This window comes from Ceratina calcarata, unplaced genomic scaffold (assembly GCF_001652005.2).
Source record: "Ceratina calcarata isolate Rehan_Ccalc_2016 unplaced genomic scaffold, ASM165200v1 scaffold78.2, whole genome shotgun sequence".
NCBI lineage: Eukaryota > Metazoa > Arthropoda > Insecta > Hymenoptera > Apidae > Ceratina > Ceratina calcarata.
The window spans coordinates 382,971-408,384 of record NW_017179105.1 but is presented as its reverse complement, the minus strand read 5'-3'; the positions used below and the strand labels follow the sequence as shown (position 1 = coordinate 408,384).

The 25,414-nt window shown below is 46.4% G+C and overlaps 1 protein-coding gene across 2 annotated transcripts in view; it reads right to left on the bottom strand.

Moving 5' to 3' along the window:
* The window catches only part of heca (hdc homolog, cell cycle regulator), a 140,744-nt gene that overhangs the window by 17,720 nt on the left and 97,610 nt on the right, over positions 1 to 25,414 (bottom strand). Inside the window, exons 3-5 of one of the 2 annotated variants that reach the window (XM_026818234.1) lie at positions 23,265 to 23,318; positions 1,232 to 1,420; positions 814 to 999 (exon numbers count right to left, since the gene is read on the bottom strand). In XM_026818234.1, the coding sequence (XP_026674035.1) occupies positions 814 to 999; positions 1,232 to 1,420 (375 nt within the window). In that variant the 5' untranslated portion in view covers positions 23,265 to 23,318. The remainder of the gene's footprint in view (positions 1 to 813; positions 1,000 to 1,231; positions 1,421 to 23,264; positions 23,319 to 25,414) is intronic. The other variant, XM_018034210.2, reaches the window with a different exon arrangement.

Below are 25,414 nucleotides of genomic sequence, written 5' to 3'. Positions count from 1 at the left end.
GATCACCCGAGATTAACTCCCGTACTCAAATTATTATGTGCATACAAATATTTTAACCACTCCGATATAAGTAGACGTTTTACGGGCCAAAACTTATTAACCCTTTGCACTGGAGGCCTTTTGCGTTCGGGCGAACCAGCAACTCGAGACGATTTCGGCTATATTAGAGAAGAACTTTAGGGGTACTTCAAATCATTTTATACCCAAAAGAACGTATACAAATAATAAAATTTTACCAATTTTTTCATTTTTATTGAATACAACAAAATCTGTTAAATATTACAGTTTGCAATTAGTTTTCATGCCGGGCGCCGTAGCGGCGCCGCTCGAGTACAAAGGGTTAAAACGATGTATGAATAAATGATGACAATAGATGCTCTCTGAGTCAAATTAACCCCTTGCACTATTCGGAACCTCGGAAAAAATCAGGCCAAACACGGCTGCCTCGATTGTCGCGGAGAAAGACGAGCGATGGAGCGCGCGTGCCGAAACTTAAGACCTATCAATTTCAAAACTTTTAAAAAATACTTTAATTATTACATAAGATGAAAACAATCCCATTCGAGATGTTCATACTTGGTCCAAAACTAAGGTCCACGAGTCAGACTCGTGATATTCATGTTCGGCCTGAAATGTCGAGTACGAGTCAGGCTCGTGATATTCATGTTTGGTTTGGAACTGAACAACGAGCCCGACTCGTGGTATCCATATTTGGCCTAAAATTTTCATCACGAGTCAGACTCGTCAAAATAGTGCAAGGGGTTAAGAAATATGTACATTATACGATGAAAATCGAATGTTGAAAGGACGTACCTTGAGCCGTTCGGTGCAACAAGGCATAGCAGCGAAGATGTCGTAGCTGTACATGGTCCCAAGGACCAAACTAGACCCGTCCCACGGTTGGGTGCAGCAACGGCAACGGACAGGTTGTCCACCGCTGCCCTCGAGACAGCTCATGCAGACTGCCGACAAGAACTGCGTGCGACCTTCGACCTTCACCTGGAACAATTACCGTTCACCACTGATTGCAGATTTCTCGTTCAAATCAATTTAATCCAAATGCGCTCGAGATAGAAAATTTTTTTTTTTAAATTGTACAAGTCTTTTTCCCATTTCTTCTTTAAAAGAGTTAACTGTTCGTCTTTAATTGGCATCGTTATCTCAATATTACAGTCAAGCAATGATTTAGATAATCCTTTGAACATGCTGGTGACACAAAAGTCGTGCTTACCTCGGCACATGCGGGCGAGTGCTGCCTGGGTGAGAGGAAGAACGTGCCGTCGACCAATGGGTACCTGTCGAAGACGAGCATGGGCGCTCTACAGAGCACGCAGGACACCCTGGACCATTGTAACGCGGCCAGCGTCGAGAGTATGAAGCATCTGGTGTCGTCGTTGCCGTGGTTCCCCTCGTCCTCCATCTGCAACGAGGGAAAACGAAAAACTTCGAATGAATCTCCCGAGTTGAACGAGCTGAGGAGAGCGTAAAAGTACAGTCGATTAAACTCGTTCGTCGGGGAAAAGGGGAATGAAGGCATGAAACGCGCGAGAGAGAATCGAATAAAAAGCCCTTTCGTGCGCGATCTCGCTTCCGGTTCGACGGTTTTAACAATTTTCCATTACGACACTGTCCATGATAAATATTATAAAAAATTCAACGTGTTCAAATGCGATGATCGATACAGCAATTGACACGATCTTCATTGACAGAAATAAACAAATTGATGAACGTGAATGGTAGTTCGGTGGTAATCACCAGGAAAATTGTGTGTATACGCTAATAATTCAAATGGGTTAAGACTGAGAGAGGCAGGAAACGTTCGACTCGTCTCGAAGAGGAAGCCGTTCGATAGGGAAAAGGAACAGGCGAAATGTCACGTCCTTAATGACGGGGAAAGGGAAAAAGGACGTCGGCTACACAGACAGGAAATGAGAAGAAAGGGATTGGCAAGGTGTAGCGCACCGGGTGACTAACTAACGAGAGGCTGCCTGCCGAAGGTCGGGGTAAGAGAAATTTTCTATCGGTATAGCAGACACGAGCCAAATCCTTTTTAAGGATCTCGAGTGACTCGTTACATTTCCTCTCTGGTTTGGTTTAACCCTCGAAAGAGTTTCACCGTTTAATCCTTTGAGATAGAGGGACACGGTAATTCGAAATTATCGAGCAGATAAGCCCTATTCGTAGATTATTCCCAAATTGAGATCCCAAGAATCCGGTCTACAAAGTTCGCTATTAGATCCTTTAGATCCTACTTGGAGCCGAGCTCGGATCACCACGTCCTTCGAACGATCCCTTATTACATCCCGGGATCCTTATCTCCAAAACTTGACTCCCGTAAGCCGACGTTACGGCTCCTTAGAAATTCCTGCAAACTACCGGCCTTATCTCGTTTCATCCTCGATTAAAAATCTATTCGCACGCTTCTCATATATCATTATCGCCCTCGTCAACCGATGCACAAAGTTTCTATTCAAAACGCTGATTGACCGTCCTAGCTTCGCGTTAAAACGCCTAACGAAGGTCAAAGGGGAAGGACAAACCCTTGACCTTTAAGTTCCATTATTAGAACCGTCTCGGGTGGCTAGAAATATCCTTGACCTCTCGGTCAAAGGGCCCGTTCGAGACTGGAGGGATCGGCCGTAGAAGAATGCCTCGAATAAATAAATTGGATGGGTCTGGCAACTTTTCCAGCCGTCGTACTGGTCGATGCAACGGGAAACCGATCAGTACGAGAAGCACTTCAACTTTTTTACGAGTTCGATTAGCAGAAGCTCGGGAGAGGAAATGGCGAGAGCGAGGGCATTGTGCGATTCTTTTCTCCCTCGCCCCCTCAAAGGCAAACCTTCGCCTGGTTGCGCAGAGACAATTTCCTGAGACACGTAATTAATGTTCCCGGACCGCGCTTTTAATCGAGCCGTCATAAAACTCTGCCGAGGGTAGACACGTTGGTTCGTCAAAGGAGAAATGTAAACGTCAACGACCCGTTGATTCGCAATCGAGGAAGAGCCGGTTTTCAACGGTCTGAAGCTTACTTCCACTTCAGAATGCGTTTCTCTCTGTGACGAATCGATGGTTATCGGAGGAGACAAAAGACTGATAATCCGTGTATTAGCGTTACGCGAGCACAAAAAGCTGGGTGACGAGCGAAAGCGATTTCTCACCCCCTGACGCCGATACAAGGTCGACTACGAGTTCGAAAACGGAGGTCGAAGGTCGCCGGTCCTGCGGATAATTTCGTCGCCACGGCTAAAAGGCTGAAGGGAAAAAAAGAAGAAAGCAGAGTGACGAGAACCGGTGGAGAGCATAAATCGTCGAAGGGGTGAAGAGGTCATCGAGGGATGGATTACGATGCCGGCGTCGCGGATTATCGGAATTCAATAATATCGGGGCGGTACAAATAAATATAAAAATCAGCCCGGGGGCACACGCGCCGCGGCTCAAAATAATAAAGCGGAGGAACCCAAAGGGTCGACGAACTCTCGTAAAGCTTTTGTGTAAACTTTATATCCCAGTAAAGGGGACAGCTTCGACGAATACTTATGTAGAATTTTCTTGAAGAATTCTCGTTACCACGAGCCTTTTAAGCTTCGAATAATTATTCTTAAATTTCTCGTGCGAAATCTGAAGATTTGATTTACGTATCATTAATAATCTCGATTATGAAATCAAATATTGCGACCATTTACCGGATACACTCGGTTTCAAGTTATGGGTATCGTATAACGCAACAACTTTATTGAAAATACTCGGTTTACGGGAAGCAATTCCAAAAAGAGTAGAAGAAACTGAAGGGAGGCAGGTTGGAAAGTAAAACTTGGCTCCCGGGGATTTGTCAGGACTCTCCTGCAGGGATGCTCTTATTTAGACCTTTAACGGCTTCGTCGGACGGCCATAGGTCCCGGAACGATAAAAGCTCGGTTATATAGACGCGCATAAAATTCGTTACGATCGGCCCTTGCTTCTGTTTCCGCTTCGTCCCTTCGGGAATTGTTGGCCCTCCTCGAAAATCGTCTCAGTTTCTCATTTCTGGTTTCACGTAATTACTCGGGCAAAACTGACAATTGGTTACTTAAAATTTTCCTAATACGAACTCGTACGAAACTGTTTCAAGTACGTTTTCACGTCTGTTCTCAGACTTTCGAATATTTCACGTATCGAACAAAATGTATTTACAATGGAGTGAATGATCAATGAAAAGGAATTGCACAATGACCGAGGTTCATAGAAGTTCACCGAAGCAAGACTGGAAGCCGGAAACCTTACGTTTGTCGGTTCAGTGGCACGAGCTATTGAGCTCCTCGACCCTAATCCCCGAGCCTCCTAATGGTTCACGTAATCCCGATCTTTCCTGTTCGACGCGAGAATAATTTGTCAGAGTAAATTCTCCGTGAGAATTTTTTGAAAAGTGCACCCGAAACACAATAGCCTCGCGACGTCTCGTTCTTTCCACGCGTTATTTTCTCGCCTGTCACAGAAGTTTCTCTTTATCGATTTCTGAAACGGTACCGGACTATCGTCGAACTTTCACTGGCCAGTCGATGACTCGAACGTGAATGCAAACCGGGAACGTGGCGACGACAGAGCTTATTAAGACATATTCTCTTCGCCGGAGAAGTTGATCTCGTAAACACGACGAGTGGGCGGGCGAGTCGCGATTAAACGCGAGTACCGAGAGGAGGAACCCGCGAGCTAGAAACCTGGGTGGATTTACGAGCGACGGGGACAAAAGATACGAGCGTGTCTCCTCGACCGGAAAAAAGAGCAGAGAGAGCGACTTCTTCCTCCCCATTCGACGACTTCCATCGCACGGAAAGTTCTTCGTTTTTTTTTTCACCCTCGAGGGTAGAATTCCTGTTTCTCGGTTTTGCGTCGGCCTGACTGACCCACTGTCGCGCTCCCAAGAAGGAAAATCTCCCGGTCGCGCTCGTTCACGCGTGAAAATAATCGATGCCGATTCCCTCGGAGCACGCTAAAGACGTTCGTCGACTGTTCACGAGTGAACGGAAGCTATCTGCGACTTGCCTTGCTCGATAGACTTTCAACGTATAGTCCAAGAGCTCGGAGCCAAAAAAGTCTTTGAAATGACAAAAGCTATTTCTTTGACAGTCAATTACAGTACTGGTGTACACGAATATGCTCTGGTCGGTCAAGCAGCCATTAGGACAGGTGCCCTAGGTGCGCCGTCAAACATGTCGCGATTACCAAGTGCACGAAATGAATTTACAAAGGCTAAAAATTTTTGTGCAGATTACACATTGCATATGAAAAAGAATTATCGTAGTCGGTCAGTTGTGCGTTAGGAAGGGGGTGGTCGGTCAGGCCCGGAGCGTGTATGAAAAAATAATAATGTGCAACACATTTAGAAAATCTAAAAAAACTCTTATAGATACATGTTTGACGGCGCACCTAGGGCACCTGTCCTAATGGCTGCTTGACCGACCAGAGCATATTCATGTACACCAGTACTGTAATTGACTGTCAAAGAAATAGCTTTTGTCATTTAAGAGACTTTTTTGGCTCCGAGCTCTCCGACTAATACTATCGCTTTGACAGAACGAAATGTGTTCGTCAAATTATTCATTGTCAATTACTTGTACATGTTGAAAATTCACGTACCCGTGTCTTGGAAAAGTAAAACACGTGGATGGAAATAAAGACGTTTCACGTCTCTCTACGTTCTTCATTTCATTAAACCATAAAGAGTTTCAACCCCTGACTCAATATCCTCGACTCGAGCAAAGGGCCCGAATTCTTTTCATCTCGTCGCCACGGTATTAATTAATACCGTATTATCCCCCCACCCATATTTGCTCCCCGGCTCGAAAGCCCGGACACAATAAGACATTCCCGCTTTGAGAATCGCTCCATCCCCTACGGGATGCGCACCCCTCGCGTCCTTTCGCGAGTGACCCACTGTCGTTCCTCGAATCGAACAAAGAAACCCTCTTTACGGTGCTTCTCGTCGCGTGAAAATAATCGATGGAACTTCCAAGTTCCTCGCGTTTCGTCCCTCGCGATCAGACGGGGATGTAACGCGGTGGTGAAACAGAAGGGAGAGATATCGAAAAGCACCGAGCAAAATTGCGCGCTGCCACCCAACCCCCGTATTATTGACAACTGATACCGAGAGATACGAGGTCGCACGAATTTTATCCGAGGGTGCCCACTATTCAGACCGATAACGCATCCACTTCGGTCGTGGAATTTTAAACGGGGGCGCGTCCTTTATTGAATCGAATTTCCAATCGATAGCCTTGATGTCCTAGAACAACTCTCGAGTGGCTCGAGAGAAGCGTACATAGAAATGCAGGAAATTTTGTACATGAATCGTATGGGAAATTATTTAAAAAAAAAAAAATGATAGCAAGTCGCTGAAGTATGAGAGGAAAGGGGAATCAGCAGGCCGAATGAAAAATTTTTTGCAGCAAGCTTCATTGAATGCATTCCATGATAAGGAAAAAAGGGACGGGTCTGAATTAAAAGCCGGGAAAAGAAAGAAGCCGGGTAGTCATTCGCTGCACTAGGGTGGTGGAGGCGCTTTACAAGATTTTTCCCGGTAATCTCCCTGGGTAAGCGGCTTACTCTCGATTTCCGCGTGGAAAGACGATTACGCGTAATTGCGATTGGAAAAAGGAAAATGGAACGGAGGAGGAGACGGAGGAGGCTTGCCTCCTGGCTTCGCTCTGTGCTTTTGTGCCAAGTCGTCCCTGCGTTTTGGAAACGCGTCGGCAAAGGGCTTTATCGAACCCTCCGCGGCTCGAGTTCAACCCTTCCTGCGTTAATTATGCATCGCGAGGGGTGGATCCGTTGGCAAAGTTTCGTGCGCGTCCGTCGGATTCGTTAAAACATGAGTAAAATTAATAAATCCCCTTGTTTCACGATGCAAAATTTAACAAGCGAATTATTCCGATCTCTTCATCGACATGAACGAAATAGTAATACGCATCAAATGTTATGATAAGTGAAAGAAAACAATATACTCGACAATATTTTTTTTTTTTTCAAATAAAAACGAGGAAACGAACGCCGCGGAATATGCTTCAGTTCGTTAATTACCTGGAAGCTCGGCTTAAAATTTTTGTGACCGGACACCGTGTATAGAGGCGGAATTAATTACGGACGATGCGACACGTGAACGGCAGAGAGATAAAGGAATGCATTTTTCATGCACGCGAAAAGGGTGGCCCCGCGTGTATCGCGGGACGATCGCGGAACACGCGACAAGAGGGAGACGAGAAAGGATAAGGGCCAGAGAGCTTGGCAACAAGCTCGTCGCGGACCCTCCTCGCGATTCGAACCGGATAACCGTGGCTCATTGAAACAGTCCCCTAGATACTCCGGGAGTCACTATACCGAGACGCGAAATATGCACTGAATTTCTGTCCGATCGACAGACACTTAAATAAAATGAAAATCTAGTTGGCCGTTTTTCATACGATATTTCCAAACGAATGTATCGCCGGGCGAGAATGGACGTGAAACGTGGAGTGAACAGATGTAGCGTACAGTCGTTCGGACAAATTCAATTAACAGACGGCCAGACGAATCGACAGAAATGAGGGGTAAAAAAGCAGAGCTCTTTTTCAATTTTATCATCTCGATTACCGGTTCACTGGTCCGACGCGGACCGAGAGAAAATTGATTTTCTACGAAAGAGCGGAGCTTCGAAAACTGCCGCCCGTTAATTGAGGAATCGAAATTAATTTTCACGTTCGCGAGTCACTGAAATTTCGGTTTCAAAGTGTTCCCCGTTGCACCCTCATAGCAGAAGAAGAGCCGTCCGTTGAAAAAGGAGAGCGAAGGTAACGGGAGCGTGAACGCCGAGCGCGTGCACGTGCACACGCAGATGTTCCGTGGCCAGGTTATCGATCAAACGAAAAGAAAATCGTTTCGTCGCCGCCGGTGAAACGGCGAGTCGCGATAAATCGGGAGGAAGAGAGCTCGTGGCTCACGACAGGGTTGATTGATACGCGCCGTCGTGCAGGAATTAAAAACCGACTGGCACGCTGGATTTCGGGGGTGTGACACTGCCTACCCCATCTCTTAGAAACGCTGAATCGGCGATCAACGGGAATTCATGCGACAGATTTTTCCCCCCCGACCGTCACGGCTATCCATAAAAAAATCTCTGTCCCGACCACTATAGGAAATTGCAACGACGTTCAACGCCCGATGTTATACATCGTTCCGCCATACATCACCTCACGGGTTTCCGGATTACCGAATACAAACCAAAAACTATACGACGGACCCTCTTTCCTACGGGAGTTATTCCATTATAAAGATTAAGTCCGACATATGTGTATTTTAAGTATTTTCGTGTTCGATTCAGCCCCTTCGAGCAGAACTGCTGACCTTCGATGCACGTTTCTATTATTTATGGATCAGGAGAGGATCAGTAATTTGGTCTCGAGTATAACAACTTGCAGGAGCTAGAGAATTACACGTCCTTATTTATACTTGCGACGGTCTTAAAGGATCAGCGTTGACTAATGATTTTCAGAATCTCGAATCATCGCGTAATAGCAAGGCAACTTCCCGGGCAAAGGGTAGTAGTAACACAGTTACCTGGAACCACCCTAACTTCTAAGCCCTCCGAGCATTACGCAACGTTGCTTACTCGAGGGAAAGCAGCGACGCGCCGGTGGCAGGATTTACGGGGTGGTACGCTTTGGACACCCAGTGTATACGCGTACACGACGACGCCGTCGGTGGGAGGGAAACCTGGGCCCTCTCGTTGTCCTTATAAATCAGCCACGCGTCGCCGAAGAGGTTAAGGATGGCCTCTTGCTCTCGGGGGGTGCGTCTACGAAAAGGTCGAACGCGCGGAATGCCGTGAATGGTTTCGGCCCCCCCACGCGCGGGATTATATGCTCTCCTCGCGAGGGGTTCCGCCAAAAGTCCGACCCCCCTTGCTAAATTTATCGCACCCCCGACCGATCTCTTCGGGGTTCGCGAAATAACTACGCGGGGTTAGATATCTGTTACGTAAATAAAATTCTCTTGGAACGTTTCAATCGTGAGATTCTTTCGATTCGTGTCCTTTCGCATTAAAGATCGACGGTCGTCAGTGAGCGAGCTCGGTTCTGCGGCACGTACGTACGCTACGTCCCGAAGCAATCGTCCTAATTGCTAGACCGCACACCTTGAACGCGAAGTTAATCATTTCCGACGTACGCGCGGGCCCGGCAAGAATTCGAACAAGGATAGCCGGAGCCGACGCTAATTTCTCTCGCTGTCGCTGGGAATAAGCCTCCCGGGAAACTGGTTCTCGAAAAGTATAATCGCTAACAAGGTCCAGCTTTCAAGAGAATCCGCGGGACGAGACATCGGGACCGTGGAAAGGTTGATTGGAACGTTTACTTTAACGGTAGCTGAATTTTTGCTGATTAAACGAGCGAACGAACACAGCCCCTTTGGAAATTAGAAGGCGACCAAATTACAGTTGCGCGGGTTCTAATCATCGAGTGGACGGTGTGACGGAGATCCCCTCCGATGAAAATTATAAATAATCGCGACGCTCGCATCGCGTGCCTCTCGATAATGCGAGGGGACGCGCGAAAGCCATTTAAACCCTCGCGTACCCCGCGCCTAATTGCCCATTTAAGATAAGATTTTCATCGAACGTTAACACCCCCTGGTCGTCCGAACGACCAAACCCTGTAATTCAGTCGAATGACTTCTTCCCAAGCAAATTCTGCACTCGAGACGATACGACACGTATACACGAGGAAATTAATTTACGCGGCATTTGTCAAAAGTAAAACGGATATGCTTTTAACGTTTCGTTTCGCAAGAAAATCTGGTTCCTCGAGAAATTCCCTCGTTTCGAGGCAATCAATTATCAAACGAGAAACACGGAGAGGAAAAGAGTCATCCCTCGCAATTTCCAGGGACTCGTACCCTCGCGCGAGAGGCAATAAATCCAAATACGAGATTATTAATAATGCACGCGGACGAATCGTCGGCGTGGCCCGGTTTTTCGGAGTAAACCGGTTATCGCTTCTCCGCCCTTATTTCCTCGGGGAGTCGGGGATGATTCTGCGAGAAACAAATCCGCGACCTGCCAGGGGTCGTTACCTTCCGTCTGTCAAAAATCGCGAGCCAACCCCCCCGCGGTCTGAATAAATAAATGAAGAATAAACGAAGAACGTCGAGGCACCGTCGTTCCCATTCCCATCTCATTTTCCTCTCCCTTTCCTTTATTTAGACTTCCACCTCGTTCTACTCGCGCATAAATCTCTCGTCGCACTTTTCATCGTTAAAAAAAAAAAAAAACTTCCTCGGCGATCCCCGCAATTAGATTACCCCCCGCTGCATCGCAGCAGGGGACAACAGTTTTGTATGCGCGAGAATTGCATTACTTCGGGTCTTAAAAGGGGAAAAGTGCACCGTCTACCGAGAAGATTTGCTTAAGAAGTCGCGACGAGTTCATCTTCTTAAGGTCGAAATTATTCCGCGGGAGGGGGGCGCGGTAAGGACTCTGCAGAATCGCAGTCACCATGAAAATCCGGTAATGATGCGAAAACGGGTGGATTTGCGCGAGAGCACCCGTCCCTTTAAAAGAGTTACTACTCTCGGATAAGAGGAGGCTCTGCCGCCACTTTGACTCGATATTTTATTAATTATGTCTCGTCCCAAACTGCTTACCTCGCGCAGACGCCTCCTGTGATTCGTCCACTGTTTCACGTCGCGTCAAACATACAAACAACTCCTGTATCCAGAGAAAATTTATACAAACGCAATTTTCAGTTCGACAGTTTGGAAGATCGTTCTGCTTCTTTCTCGAATACAGTCTTTCACGATAAAAATTGAGGCATCGGATTTATAGGAAGAGAATTGGAATTTCCATTCGATCGCAGGTGCTCGAAGTTCGAGCCGAACGAGCGACACTTTCCCGGAAAGGCACGTCAGACTCGTTCGCGATCAGCCGTGAATAATGCAGGACGACGCGCAACGAGAGAAACTGTTCCGCGTCTTATTTGCCGGATCACGCGAGAGTAAAACAGACAGCACCCCTCGAGGAAGCATCCGGGAGGGTAGGAAGGGGGGGGGAGGGTCGCGTAAAAAGCCGCATTCTCCCTTTTGCCGCGTCGAGTACCTTTCGTTTAATCCGGTTGAGTGCGACAAATCTTTCCCTCCATCTGCCTTTTCCTCCTTTCCATTTCCTTTCTTACTCCTGCCCGGTTTTATTCCATTTTCTTCACCTTCTCTTCGCTTCTTTAATCTCTCTCGCGTCCGCCACGACTCCCACCACCACTCCGAATGAATATTTAATTCTCACTTATCAAGAGCAGAGGTGGACGGCCCGGTAACGCGCGAATAAATAAGCTTCGGGTAACAACGAGGAACGTGTCTCAATGGTAATCGGTGAACGACACATTCGCCTTGTCTCAGCATTCCGTACTGCTTCGCAAACAAACAATTATTATTATGCAGCGAGAACAATCTCTACGTACATGCTCCCTTGCAACGTTAAAGCCTGACATAATTGATTCTATAATTCAAACCTATAAAGAAAATACATCGGCAATCATCTGATCATATTTCAATTGCCTGCATAAAATTGCCAACATAAAATCAGTCGCCCTGCGAGTTTGCACGAATTAGAAAGTGCATCGAATACCCGAATTTTCGTACGAAAACCATCGACACCTGTTACTGGCCGTTTTCCCCGAGTCGTTCGCGTGGCATGCGAGGGAATGAAGGAAAATCGCGGAATTTTTAGCCGGGGCGAATAACTTGGCCGTCGCGACGACGAAGGAAGGTCTACGGTCGCGCGGAAGGATCGACGCGACAGTGTACGTACGTACGTGCAGTGAATGGCATTGAGGGGGCCTCTATCTATAGAGAGGCTAGATTAGAGTGCATTAGCCTCGGCGGTCGCGATGGAGATATCTTTCGCTACGTTTTGCGTACACGCAGACCAACGCCGCCGGAGCTATATTCGTACCCGCCGCCAGCGTTTCCGTGCGAAACGCGCGGGTGGACGCGTTCCTACCGATTCTAATCGTTCCCGCGTTCTTATCCGAGTCTACTTTTCGATGTACCGTCATTTACATGTTTTATTTCGGACTTGGAAATAAAGTTCTGATATCGAGGATAATTTGAAAACGTGAGTCCGTGCCACGTCAGGCTCATGTATAAGAAAAAGGGACCAGCGGGCAATTACAGAAAATCTCATCCACGAACTACGCGTTAACCGAGTCGCCGCCGGATACCCGAGGGGTCTTATTAAGTATTAAAACGTATCTGCTGTCGGGTTCTCTTGTTTTCTGGTAAGACAAGTCGAGATTAAGTTCCCTACTTCGGGTAAAAGTTTCCCTTCGGCTCGCGCAGCTGCGCCCCGATGGAATTTACATCTACATCAAGGCCGAGCTCTTCCCGCTACGATACTGATCGTCTTCTATGCACCAATACATTTGAGATACAGGAAATAATTCACAAAAAAACAAGCAACTTTTGTGTTTCATCGTCCGATGGTTCAATCGATACTAGAAATCGTATATTGTTTCCTCTCTACAATAAGTTAAGGATGTATTGGCTACACAGTCAATCCCAAAAGTTTATGCACTTTAAAAACGCATTTTTTGCAAAAAACTGTAATTTGCAAAAAACTGTTTTTTAGTTTTTCGTCAATAACTCGTTAAATATTAATGCTAGCGAAGAACTTTTATACGGAAATTGTAGATTTCGTCGTCCTCTACAAGAAAGGTCCTATACAATTTTCCCGTAGATTCAACGGTTTAAAAGTAATTAAGGAAGAATGCAATTTTTTGCCAAAAGTTCGTCGTTTCGACGCTGAGATGGTCGGATTTTGTCAACGTCAATAAAATGCCAAATAATCATACGTAACTCGTTAAATATCGAAGTTAAAAGGAAAACAACTTTTATTTGAAGCATTTTTCGCAATTTTGAAAAAAAAAATTTCGTCAGCGTCAATACTTAATTGGATATTTCCTTCTATACTTTTTAGCACGTAGCTATTTATTATTAGCATTGTTCGTCCGACGTCCGATTTCTCTTTAATTATAGGAAATGCGTTTTTCTAAGGTACATAAACGTTTGGGATTGACTGTATAGCCAATACATCCTTAATGCCAACTCATATTGTTCCGTGATAAAAAAGGATGATGGTCGCTCCCTAAGGATAACACTCGGAATTACACGTCGCAAGAATAAGTTGGACGCAATAATTCTGTTCGCTATGGTTCTCTAGTAAAATAAAAGCGTTGAACCAGTGGCGATAAGACGGTGCACATCCTCTCCGTTTCCACTTTTCTCCATGCGAAATTGAGAAAAATAACGAGCTCCGAAGGGGCGAACACCGCCCCCGTGCTGCACACGCGCTCTCGCATTATTGCGCGCATAAAAGCCAATGTCGTACGTTTTCCTCTGCGAGGACGCTGCTACGTCGCCGTTTGTACCTTCTTTATCATCCCCCGGCACGCGTCTGCTCCCCACGCTTCTCGTGTACTCGCAGTTACTAAGAAAACTGGCTACGGGGAAATTCTGCCACGCCTGAAATTCGTGTCGATCGTACCTTTCACAATTTTGTGGAACTGACCGAAATTCTTCTACACCGAGTCTAGTTTCAACAGCCCATTATTGTCTGTTTAATGTGCAACATTAATTCTTAAGACTCCCAAATGGATTTGACAAATCGTGAACAGGCTAACGAAAAACGAGAACAGTGGACGGGAACAATTTTCCCATCGAGCGGAGGCCTATTAATCGTCGCTAAGCTCGATCCGCGCGCGACGTGATTTACCGTGGCTCGGCTCGAAATTGAAAACACGCCGCACCATGGGAAAGCGATAATTCAACGGTGTTTTACCGGCGAGGGAAAGAAAATTACCGATATTATTCGCGGCTCGTCGCGTCCGATTTTGACTACTCGCGGATTATCGACGATGCATCATTCGCGTCGAACCCGTGTAATTTCCATGTCCCAGAGAAAACAAGTCTTAAATGCAATTGATAGTTCGCTATAGCAATTTTATATTCAATAAACTTTGGTTTGCGATCGATCATCTGTAGAATGTTCTTTTCAATTTGTACGTTCGTTCATTTCGGTAGAATAAGACGGATCATGAAATGATTAAATTCATTGCGATCTTTCAATCTCAAAACATTTTTACGTCAAACTATGAGATGTTTGACTTGAACGATGAACATCGAAACATAGAAGAATATCGTTAAGCGTTGATTTTATTGTAAGTAACCCACGGTAACTGAAAGATGACTTTTCTTGTTGACTCGATCGTTTCAAGCTGAAAATACGTTTAGGACGGCGTTCTCTTTTTTCAAGTCGAAAGAGCCGTTTAATAACGGGTACACATGTGGAGCTCACGCTGGTGGGAAATTACGTTCTTCCCGGGGGACGCGTAATCTTATTTCAGGTGCATTTTTCACGACGGCCACGTCGGTTGGCACTTAAGCGCACTATTTAGAACGAGCCACGGGGTAAAAGTCGTGCGGTTTAACCTTACCTTCCCTACCCGGGGGAGAGCCTTCGGGAGATCCTTGAGAATATTTTTACGCCGTTTCGTTCTAAAGATAGGCAAGCCGTGGCCTCTTGTTCTCCGTCGGCTGCGGTTTTACCGTCGCCTTGCGGTCACCTCTCACGGATAAGTTTACGTAAACCTCGGATCCAAAACTCCACACCTCCCATTTTCAAGATCGTTCGTCTCAAGAGTGTAAAAACAATTTTCTGACTCGAGTGTAACGGAGAAAGGGACTCGTTTATGCGATTCTAGTAACAGAGATTTTAATGGTATTAAGTAATTGTACGGTGTATCAGTCGCGGAGCGTGCCGATTTTCCAAGAGGCACGTGCGTGTTCGGGAGGTCGACGCTTGAACTCGGAATTCCTTGGACATTGTTCGCAACACCCGGCTGCCACTGTAATGGAAGCGAGCGGCACGCGGTGCAGCAACCGCGTTATTTCGCCCCTTTCTAATGCAGTCGGCAACTTTGGGATTAATTAAAACTTACCGGAAACTGTGAACGAAGTTTCCGATTGTTTCATTGAAAACGGCGAGGGAAGAGCCAGTGTCGAGTGTACCCGAAACTTCCACCAGACTGTCTCGGTTCTTTTTTTCATCTTTAAACAGTCTCGACGAGACAATTGCCGTTCGAACTTTTCTCTCGTTCTTACATGCAGTCCCTCGATTAGAGACACTGGACTGTTAAAGGATTTTAAAGTCGCTGTCAATCGGGTCGTTTTTCCACCCACTGGAAAGTGGATTTTCGTCGATTTTACCTCGTCCCAACGGTTTTTGTACAAACGTCGTTCATTTCTCTTCCTCTTTCGTTTGGTTTTCATTACGCGGCGCGTATCGCTTGACACGAGTTCCTCGAACCTCGCCGTTGCTCGCGTTTATCCATCGGAGACAGGCAAAAAGGTGATGACAACGCAGTCGCTGCCGCCTCGGTTATTTTTAAATCGACGTGGAAGAAGGAAACGAGTCATCTTTCGTTTCAAGAAAATATCGACCTCGATTTTTATTAATAAGTAAGCTGGCCCGAGAGGAATACAGGTATAAATAAAGCAAATTACCCTCGTTTCGAAATTGCTAATCTAAATTCCTAAGGCAGCACGAAATTCTCGAGTTACACTCCAAATTCGGAACAGTATGATTTAAGAGGAAGCTCGGCGCTATGCCAAAAATCCTCGACGAGCTAGCGACATTGTTTGCGAAGCTAGAGCCCCGTCGTTCAACGGACCGCTTGTTGATGCAACGGCGTTCGCGTCGCTCATCGATCCGAGACGCGTGTCTACCCGCCGCGTAGGAGTGCGTTGCACGCGTGAGTCACGCGGCCGGCCGGCACGCAGACTTTTCCTTTTTAAAAAAGGCGAAAGGAAATTCGCGACAGCCACCGCTTGTCAATTATCCTTAAGCGCATTCGCCATGCGAGATGAATGCGCGAATCGTGTCCAATCGTATCGGTTCATACAAATTAACAGACGCTCTCTGCGTTCCATCGTCGATGAAATTAATAAATAACTACTAAGGCCTGTCTTTTGACGATCGACGTTTCGCTTTTGAGAAACGATTGAAAAAGAGAATGAAAGGCCGTGTGAATAAACGTTCGTTTGACGATTACATTGATAAGACGACGGGAATATTGGCTGTTGTAAAAAGTATTACCGCAGTGAATACAACGGCGAGGAGGGCTGTGGTGGTGTCCCGTAATAGTCGAACGACAGAAAAACCCATTGTTCTCGCAATAATTGGCCCCCGGTGAGTTATGACGCGGGGAACCGTCGTAAAGTTTGCGGCGAGCACCTTTAACGATTGTCCGCGGACTTTATGTATTGCACCCCCTTGAAACGTCGCTGCCATGCCGGCCCCCTCCGTGTACGTACGTGTACGTACGTGTACGTGCGATCGAGCCGCCACGACAAAGTTCCAAGTACCGATAGTCTCGCAGCCAGTCGTCGTTTGTCAGACTTTATACCGTTCGAATCGCGTTAAATCATTTTTGCAATTTGCGGAATTACAATGCTGTTCCCTGCTCCTGCAGATTTATGACTGCGCCCAAGTCTGATAACGTGTTTATTGAATCGTTGTATCGACGAACGAATAATAATTTGATTCCGTTACAAGAGTGATAGAAGTCATTAAAAAATATATTAGGAAACTCCGCGGTCTCCGCTCCAGGAAATCCAATAGACTCCGGCGCGAACCGTCTAGACGCGCGCGTCTAAAGTCGTCGTTGGGCGAATTATGACATCGAGGAGACGGCGCGACGCGCGACGGTCCGGTCGAGCGGCGAACCGGACACGCGTGAAACCGCTCGGAACGATTATTCGCGACCGCTATCTGCGGGCGGAAGTGGAGGTGCAATCTTCGTAGCGCAGCTGCCACAGATAAACCCGAAGCGTGGCCTGCCGTGACAGTCTGAAAAGAGCGTGGAAAAGGTGACGTTTCTACGCGGAAGCCGAAGAGATTGGCTTCGGTCTGCGACCAGTTTTTTACAACGATGTCACTGCGACTGTCCACCCGTCTCGGAGTCAGTCAGCCTCTATCGCAGGAAGTTCGCGTCTAGCGAACGCGACACGTGACGGAATAAATTTTCATACGAGGGAGCCGTGTTATAGTCGCCTAGGATCTTCTATTCGACCGATCGTACAGCTAGTAACAACGAAATTCAGCCAGCTACGTGCATGTGTTAGTTTCCCCTAGGGGGACAAAATTCAAAACGAGTAAGGTAAAGGAGGTAGTACCTGGACACTTTTGAACATAAATTTTTTATAATGTTTTTTACTACGAAATTTAAGCATAGTACATGAAAACTTATCATCTTAGCAGATAGCTGGCATCTCATAGTTTTGTCCCAGTACTACTTCCTTTACCTTAATAAGTATTCATCTTATTTTTTCGATGCTTGATCTGGCATCGGTACTGCTCGATTTTATTATAATTTTGACGCGGCAAAATGAAAAGAATTGTAATGTAGGTGGTGGTGGTAATGTGCGTACGTTAACATTATTTTTATTTTGACGCATCAAAATTATGTTAAAATCCAACAATATCAATGCGAGATCGAGCATCGAAAAAATAAGATGTTAACTTATTACTCATTTTGAATTTTGTCCCTCTAGGGGAGACTAACACATGCACGTAGCTGGCTCAATTTCGTTGTTATTAACTGTACCGTGTTTCGTGCGATGGCAAGAATTTGTTGAAGAATAATTCTGATCTATGTGTAATACTTTGCTCGAACATAAACTTCACGTCTCGTATATAACAATAAAATCTGTGTGCGCCGTTAGTCGTTTAAAAAAGCACGAGCTACTCGATACTCGGTACGAAACACGACAAATCGAAGTCGAACGACTCCGCTGGTTAACCAGGCACGAACGTAAGTCGGCTACGGAGGTGGACAGTGCAGAAATGTCGGTTTTCCGCGAGCCACGCCACGGCGCGGCGCGCGGTGGGCATTCCATTAGCCGTGAGATCGGGGCCGGATAATAAATTGAAACGGGGCCTACGTGGTCGCAGAACCGGTACTCATCGCGACCGAGCTCCCACCCCCTGATTCCGTAGTAAAACCCGTGTCCCTCTCCCGTAGCGGGTTCGATTAAACGACCCGGTCGAGCGTGCAAACGATCTCGAAATCAATGCCGATCGATTTCTACCGCGGCGATCGCGATCGTGTTCCCGAACGGCGAAACAAGCGTCCGGTGTCGTGTTCGCTTCCGTTTTGGAAAAAGAACGAGCCGTGGACCTGTGCGCCGTTTCGAATGCGGTAATAAAGCCAAGATTAAGCTCTTAAACCTGTGCACCGCTTCTAACTATCCGTGGCTCGTATCGCGATCGAGTTTTGTCGGCGTTAAATTAAAGGTTCGTCAAATCTTCTGATCAATCTTGAGAATTTTTAAATACGATCATACGAAGAGAGTGTTTTACCCTTAAAAGCGAGGTGAACGAGTTTTACCGGTACTCGGAGGAGGAAACGCGACAGGGTCGACTTTTTCAAGAGAGAAGAGTAGAAACTAGAAGAACCGGCGAAAAGCCAGGATCGGGAATCGAGATCGCCTCGGTTTTTCTGCTCGTCTCGCGCTCTTTTCATTTGGCGATTCACCGCGGAACCAGATCGCGATCCAGTTCCCCAGACGAGATCTCGTTACCCGATTCTGGAATCGATTACTCTCGAAGAGGGACAGTCTAATTACAGTTACAGAAAATTGACCAGGCGTTCTCCTAGCCGAGGTTTCATTCAGGTTCTGATCGCCGAGAGGACGAGAAATCAGTGACATTTACGCGACTTGAAAAAGTCTTGCTCGTTAATTAATTTAATCAGAGAACCATCAAGCTACTATATGGAATCCCGATTTTCTACACGATCGGTCGTTACTCGAGACTGAGATCAATATTATCCTCGCATTAGAGCATCGTTTTGATGTGTCGTCGTGATAATGTGAAATCAGCCACGTTTGCACGAATTTAAGGATGTATTAGCTATACAGTCAATCTCAAAAGTTTATGTACCTTAGAAAACCGCATTTACTATAATTAAAAAGAAATCAGACGTCGGAAGACTCTGATTTCTTTTGAAAAAATGCGTTTCTAAAGTGCATAAACTTTTGGGATTTATAGTATAGCCAATACGTCCTTAAAAATCATGTCTAGCTGGTTAATTGATTTAATCATAGAGCGTAGAGCCAGTAAAATTCTAATTTTAGTCGCGGTCTAAATCTTTAAGTACCAATTATTCCCGTATTTAACGCATTTCTGTTAATTGACAACTAGTCCAGTTTCTTATCGATTACGGGGAGACTTTGCTTTTATTTACAGGCGCTGGAGGCTCAGCGATTGGAAAGCGGCTGCTCTTGAATGGTCAATAAAACGCACGCTCGGATGGAGATCTCTCTACGGCGCGGGGCGTAGGTACCACTTTGTAATTTCCATTTCCCGTCTGATACGCGTCCCTGGCGATAGCGTAACGTAACTGCCAACAACGCGACACGCGCACTCCCCGCCCGATCAATGGGAATGCATACGATATAATAGTACGCGGCGCATACTATGTCGCGAACGGAAACGATCCTGTCCACCTTCAAACCGTCATTTTTCAATCTTCAAACGCAACGACGTAGAACAGAAACATTAACGACGTTCCAATGCGCGTAGTTCGAAGAAATTTTGCCCACCTAACGTCATTTTTTCATTTCAATTTGTAATAAACCGTATGCGAGACGACTACGAATATAATTTTCAACTCCACGCACGTCAGATAACGAATCTGAAAGAACGTTCATGTAAATAAGAACTACGTGGTAGCAGTTTGGAATTTGCTACGGGCCGAGCGAGAGTAACTACTGGCAAATGGAATATTGACTAATTTGCCGGCACGGTTGCGTGGATCTACAATCTATGGATCGTTGCCGCACGGCTCGGGAACGTGCGCCGTTGCAGATTTATCTGACAACCCCGGTTTGCAGGGGCTCGACGTCGCGACGCGGACCGTAAATTACGACGCGACTTGAACCGTGCCGAGGAGCAGGAATTAGATACAGGAGAGACTCTCTCTCGTGCGATCGCGTGACGAAGGAACCTCGCGACCGTGGATAATAAATGCAGCCGTGGACCACGACTCTCCTTTTCTCGTTCGCCGTGCAGGTGTCACGCGAAATTTCCATCCTAACAAAGTTTCGTCGCGGTTCTTTTAACACGTAGAGAAAAAAAAATTATTCCTGAACCGTTCGAAGAATCGTGCGGTTCTCGTTAGGGATTATAATTTATGTAGGATTTGTTACAAAGGCAACGGAGGTGTTGTACTTTTATGTGATTAATTTGACAATATAAGAAATTGGTTTTGAAATAAAAGGAGGTCGTTAGGGGATTATTCGTGCAACCCCTGACGCTTCGAAAGCGGTTTTACGAGCCACGACACATCGGGTTCGGCCAACTGCTACAACCGATCGTAAACTTGTAACGAGCGATCGTCGTTAATTTCGCGAATTAGCGGGCTGACGTTTATTAGCTGTACACCGGGTAGGAACGTTGAAACGAAGCCGATGCCCGCTAAGTCAGCGACGGCTTATTTCCCTTTCAGACTTTTTAAGATGTTCAATTCTCACATTGTACCCTCGGCTCCCTTAGGCGTCTAAGCTTTCCAATCTCCAGCACCCCGAATTCTCAATCACCCGGTTATCCTCGCCTCACTACCCTCGAAACCCTTCAAGATCCCGCGAAATCTTCGGCTCCTTCTAATGGTCCATCTCTCAACTTCTTGACACGTCCGAAATATTCCTTAAACCCTCCCGAAAATGAATGCATTCTAAAAATAATTACGCACGGCAATATAACAAATTTACGAGTAACGTTTAAATATTTGTGTCACTGGATCGTTCTATGTAAACATTTTGAAAACTCGATTGTGATAAAGATAACTATAATCTCTGACGCGATGGCACAAAATTAGTGGGTAGGTGTCGGCGGAATGGATTCGAGGCAAGGAAGTGGGTAGAAATCTGGACGTTTAACCGGGCACTACCGTATTTCTTCGTAGAGAACGTTATTCAACGAGTTATCTAACGATTATCAACAATGTGGAGGAAAGCAGAACGGGAGAGGAGGCGAGACGCGGCGAGAAGTGGCACTCCCTGTCTGCCGACCCACGCCAGCCTATCTTTGCGGCCTGTCACACGATATTATTATGTGTACATGCCCATGTATCACGGACTACCTGACAGATCGGACTCGTATCTATACGGGGCTGCTCTCTTTCTCTCTCTATCTATCTTTCTCTTTCGCTCGCGTTAGGTGTGGTTACCCGCCACGATAAACGAGGCTTGTCCCTAGCGACGGCCTCGAGACCTACTCGAATCTGTACCTCAATAATTCAAATAACTTGGAACGATTGTTGAGGATCAATTTTAAAAATCTCATCGAGCATTCGATTTTTATAATAACTTATCAAATCTGGTCGAGAGACGAGTCCAGAAATCGTGAGATCGATCGTACGCGTGTTCATGTTACCGATTCGAAGGCCTCGCAGCCAACGCTACTCGTCTGACCTGTGTCTGTATCTCCTTCGTTCTCACCTCGCTTCTTTCTCGCTCACCTGACCAACTCTCCTCTCTACCAGACTTACAAGCGGCTGCACCGAGTAACATTTAAGGTCACAGACCTCCGACAGCGGTGTACGTCCACCGGTGCAAGCGAAACGAGGGCGAGACCTCGACAGAGTCCATCGAGAAGACGTCGCGTCGCCTTCCCTCCTCTCGCCGCGAGAGAGACGAGAATAGATCGGTGTTCCCGATGCGTTTCTCGAATTACACTCGGTTACCGATCCCACACGGTCTCTCCTTTCCAACTTGCGTCTTTATCAATTTTGTAAAAAGCCAATTCACCGATCGGAGCAAAAAGAATTTCTCGAAGGTAATTAAAGGGAATCGAAGATCGGTTCGTGGTGTCGTGAGAATTCAATCAACCTGGGTCCAATCGAGAAACTGGGTCAACGAGGGACTCGGGGATCCTAGAAGTAGAGCGACCGAGAGAAGAATCCGAAGAGGGATAGATTATAAGTCTCGGTATTCAGCGAGAGGTTAACGACCCGGTGACGAGGATCGTGGACTGATTAGTCACGTAGCCAGCGCCCACGTTGACTAGAAACGAGATACGCACGACGTGACGTAAGGATTAAGCTGTAATCGAATGATATCAAGATTCCCAATTGGAGAATAAATAAACGTTGATTAAAGAGATGGAATTTTTAATTTTAACATATCAAATATATCGCGTCGATCGTATCGTTCAATTATTGAATCAGAGAAACCAAACAAAATGTTTCCGATATGATTTTACATCTGCGAACGACAGTATACAAATGTAAGATGGGCTTACGGTTCGAACGCGACCGAAGGATCTCTGAAAAGGACCGATGGGGAGCCACGATTCTCGATTCCATCCACGAATCCTGTTCACACGCGTGCACGGATTACGAGACGCGCGTTCGTCGCGAAATCAGCATCGGGGACCGGTTATTGGTTGTGCAATATGTTCGCCGAGAAGAGTGGGAAAAGAAGCGGCGGGAAAGAAAAGAAAAAGCAGAAGATACGAGGAACGTGGCCCGGTCTCCGGGGGTGGTCGTCGTCCTTGTACCATATTGCGTCTCTGAGCCTTCTTCCCGTCGCACTCGTGCCGTTGTGCAAATTCGTACTATCAACTTACAAGGTAATATCTCGATTCCACGAGAAGATCCCGCGGAATCTTTTCAATAAAATTTATAAGACGATCAATCAATAAATAATGCGATTGAAAAGTGGCAGTTCCAGCCATCACTGATAATAATAACCGATCTGGCACGGTTATCTCCGATCGGATGAGCGAAGATGCGTGGGTTCGTCGGAGCGTCCCTGACGGGACAAAGAGCCGAGGTATCCGTGGATGATTTATCTGTAGCTCGTTGATATCCGTGAAGCGACTGCTCGCTAATAAAAGCGGACACGATCCAAACGCGAGCCGGAATCCGCGGGGCGTTTTCTTTCGCCTCCTGGGAGCGCGGAGAGAGCCGCGCATCAAATCGCGCGTTCGCGTGTCGCCTCGAACGACACGGTCGTATTTCTCCGCTTTACTGCCAGGTATAAATTCCGAACCGGGGGCGAAATTACGATTATAGGCTAATCCGTAAAATCTTGCCGGTTTTCATTCTTGTCTGGAGGCATTTTCTATCGGACCTTCCGCTCGATAAAATCGGACAACAATTCTCATGGCTCAAGAAACTCGAAATGTAATGGAAATCGTTTACCGTTCGTCGTCAAAATCAATCTCGCCGGCAGACTTCACGCTCGGATGAGCTTACCTGAAACACAAAAAGAGTCCTCGGGTTATGATCAAAATTCAATACTACCGCAAGATCGATACGTGTATTACGATTATTATGAAAGTAATGGAAATCAACGAACTATAAAACCGATTTCCATTGATCTTTATTCCCGTGTCAAATAATTTTTCACGATAATTGGCACGTGCAATTGGTCCGATTTAACACGCGGGAGTTTATGAAGGTGAAATACGGTTTGTTGAAAAACGGGAGATGAAGCTACCCCTTTCAGACTGAGACATTTGCCCGTCCGAGCATAAGGGAAATATCTGGCTGTTTGCCCTGACGGTTTGTTCCCATCCCTCCGGGTCCGGGGGCGTGTAATGAAAATAGCCCCTCCGGCCGTGTCTCTCGTAATTCGTCGCAACCCCTGACCGCAAGAGAGAGCCCAGTCTTATCTAAAAACGGGCCGCTCGGTCCACCCTCTCATTATAGCTCGGTAATAACTATCGTAGCTCATGCCTCGATACATCCCGCACGATCGTCATGCGCCTCTTATCAGATGGACAACGTATCCCTTTGTGAGCCAAAGGGAAACCGGTCTGTTTATTGCGCGATGCTGGATTATTAGCCTGTTTGCTCCATGAAGCAAAGTACATACTTCACTTGGGAAAAAATAATTTATGCATTATTATTTGTACATTTGCCCAAAACCAGTCAAAATTACTTCCTTGGGCAATCTAGTGTTAAGGTAGTCTTCTTTAGACACACAATTTATTTTCTCAAATACCCAAGGAATCCTTCACTCATTCCATCGATCCAAGCAAGATCGATAATATCTCCTAATTCTTTCTTTTTTTACAAATAACGCAGTAAAGATTTGTCGTCGTTTGATTCGAATTGATCGCGTCGAGCCAATCAATATCAACGAGACACGCGAGGAGAAACCCTGGCGTAGCGGACTACGCAACAAAGTCTATAAAGCCTCGGAACTGCAGAATCCCGGGAAATCCTTGGCCCTTTATCACCAGAGAGCGGCGGCGAGTGATCCACGGGCCGGTAGCTCGCGCGCCGCCGCCGCTGCCGCCGCCGCCGCTGCCGGATTCATTGCCTACGCCGGAATGAATAGACTCCATTTCCCGAATGTTCCCGGTGCCGAACCGAGCTTTGTCTCGTATCGCTAATCCCAGCCTGGCTCCCTAATTTTCCTTTACGACCGTTAACCACCTCGTCCCGCCTTTCGCGTGAATCACGGACGGAACAGACGGAGGAGACGCGTGGATGTCCCCTGGCCTGACGGCTGCGGCTTAATTCCGGCCTCTTATCAGTCGCGACCTACGACCTCGAGGGTGAAGCCGCGAGAGAACGTTTCGTTATCTTTACACGTTCCTAAGAAAATGCGACCGCTGCCAGCTTTTCGCACCCAATTCGCAATTTGTTTGGCCAGAGAGATAAGACGCATACGTGAGGCCGTACCAGATTTGACAAAGTAATCCGAGTACAAGAAACTCGTTTATGTGTTAGGTAATAAAATCCGCTAATCTGAAACGTTAAATCCAGACTTATGGCATCGCAGTTTAAGCCTAACGACTCGTTACGTACTTCTCCTTGCCAGATCTAACAGACCAGATGATACCCTTTCGCGAAACGTTCCAACGAAGCCAAAAGCTCTCTGTGTTCTTTACCGTGGCGAAGGGAACGCCGAAGGGGAATTAGAAGGGGGCACACACCACCGAGGAACCGTGTAATCCCGCCGCTACCAGTAATTAGCGATTATTTGCATATCTGGCAGCGAGAGTGTCCCGAGAGCCGCGGCAACGATAGAAGAAGCGATTTACATGCGAATGGGCCCACTTCCAGCCACGCGAAACCGGCGCCGTCGTTCCCGTAAATAACAATTGCTTATGGGCTGATGCAGATGTCGAGGAAAGGAAACGAGACCCCTGAATCACTTCAAATATACAGCTGATTCCCTTGCCATCGTAGTAATAAAGTTTTTACTATAAATCGTTCCAAACTTATCAGCACACTCTTCTTATAAAGTTTTTGACGAGAAACAAACACTGTCGTTTAAGGATGTATTGGCTATACAGTCAATCCCAAAAGTTTATGCACTTTAGAAACGCATTAAAAAA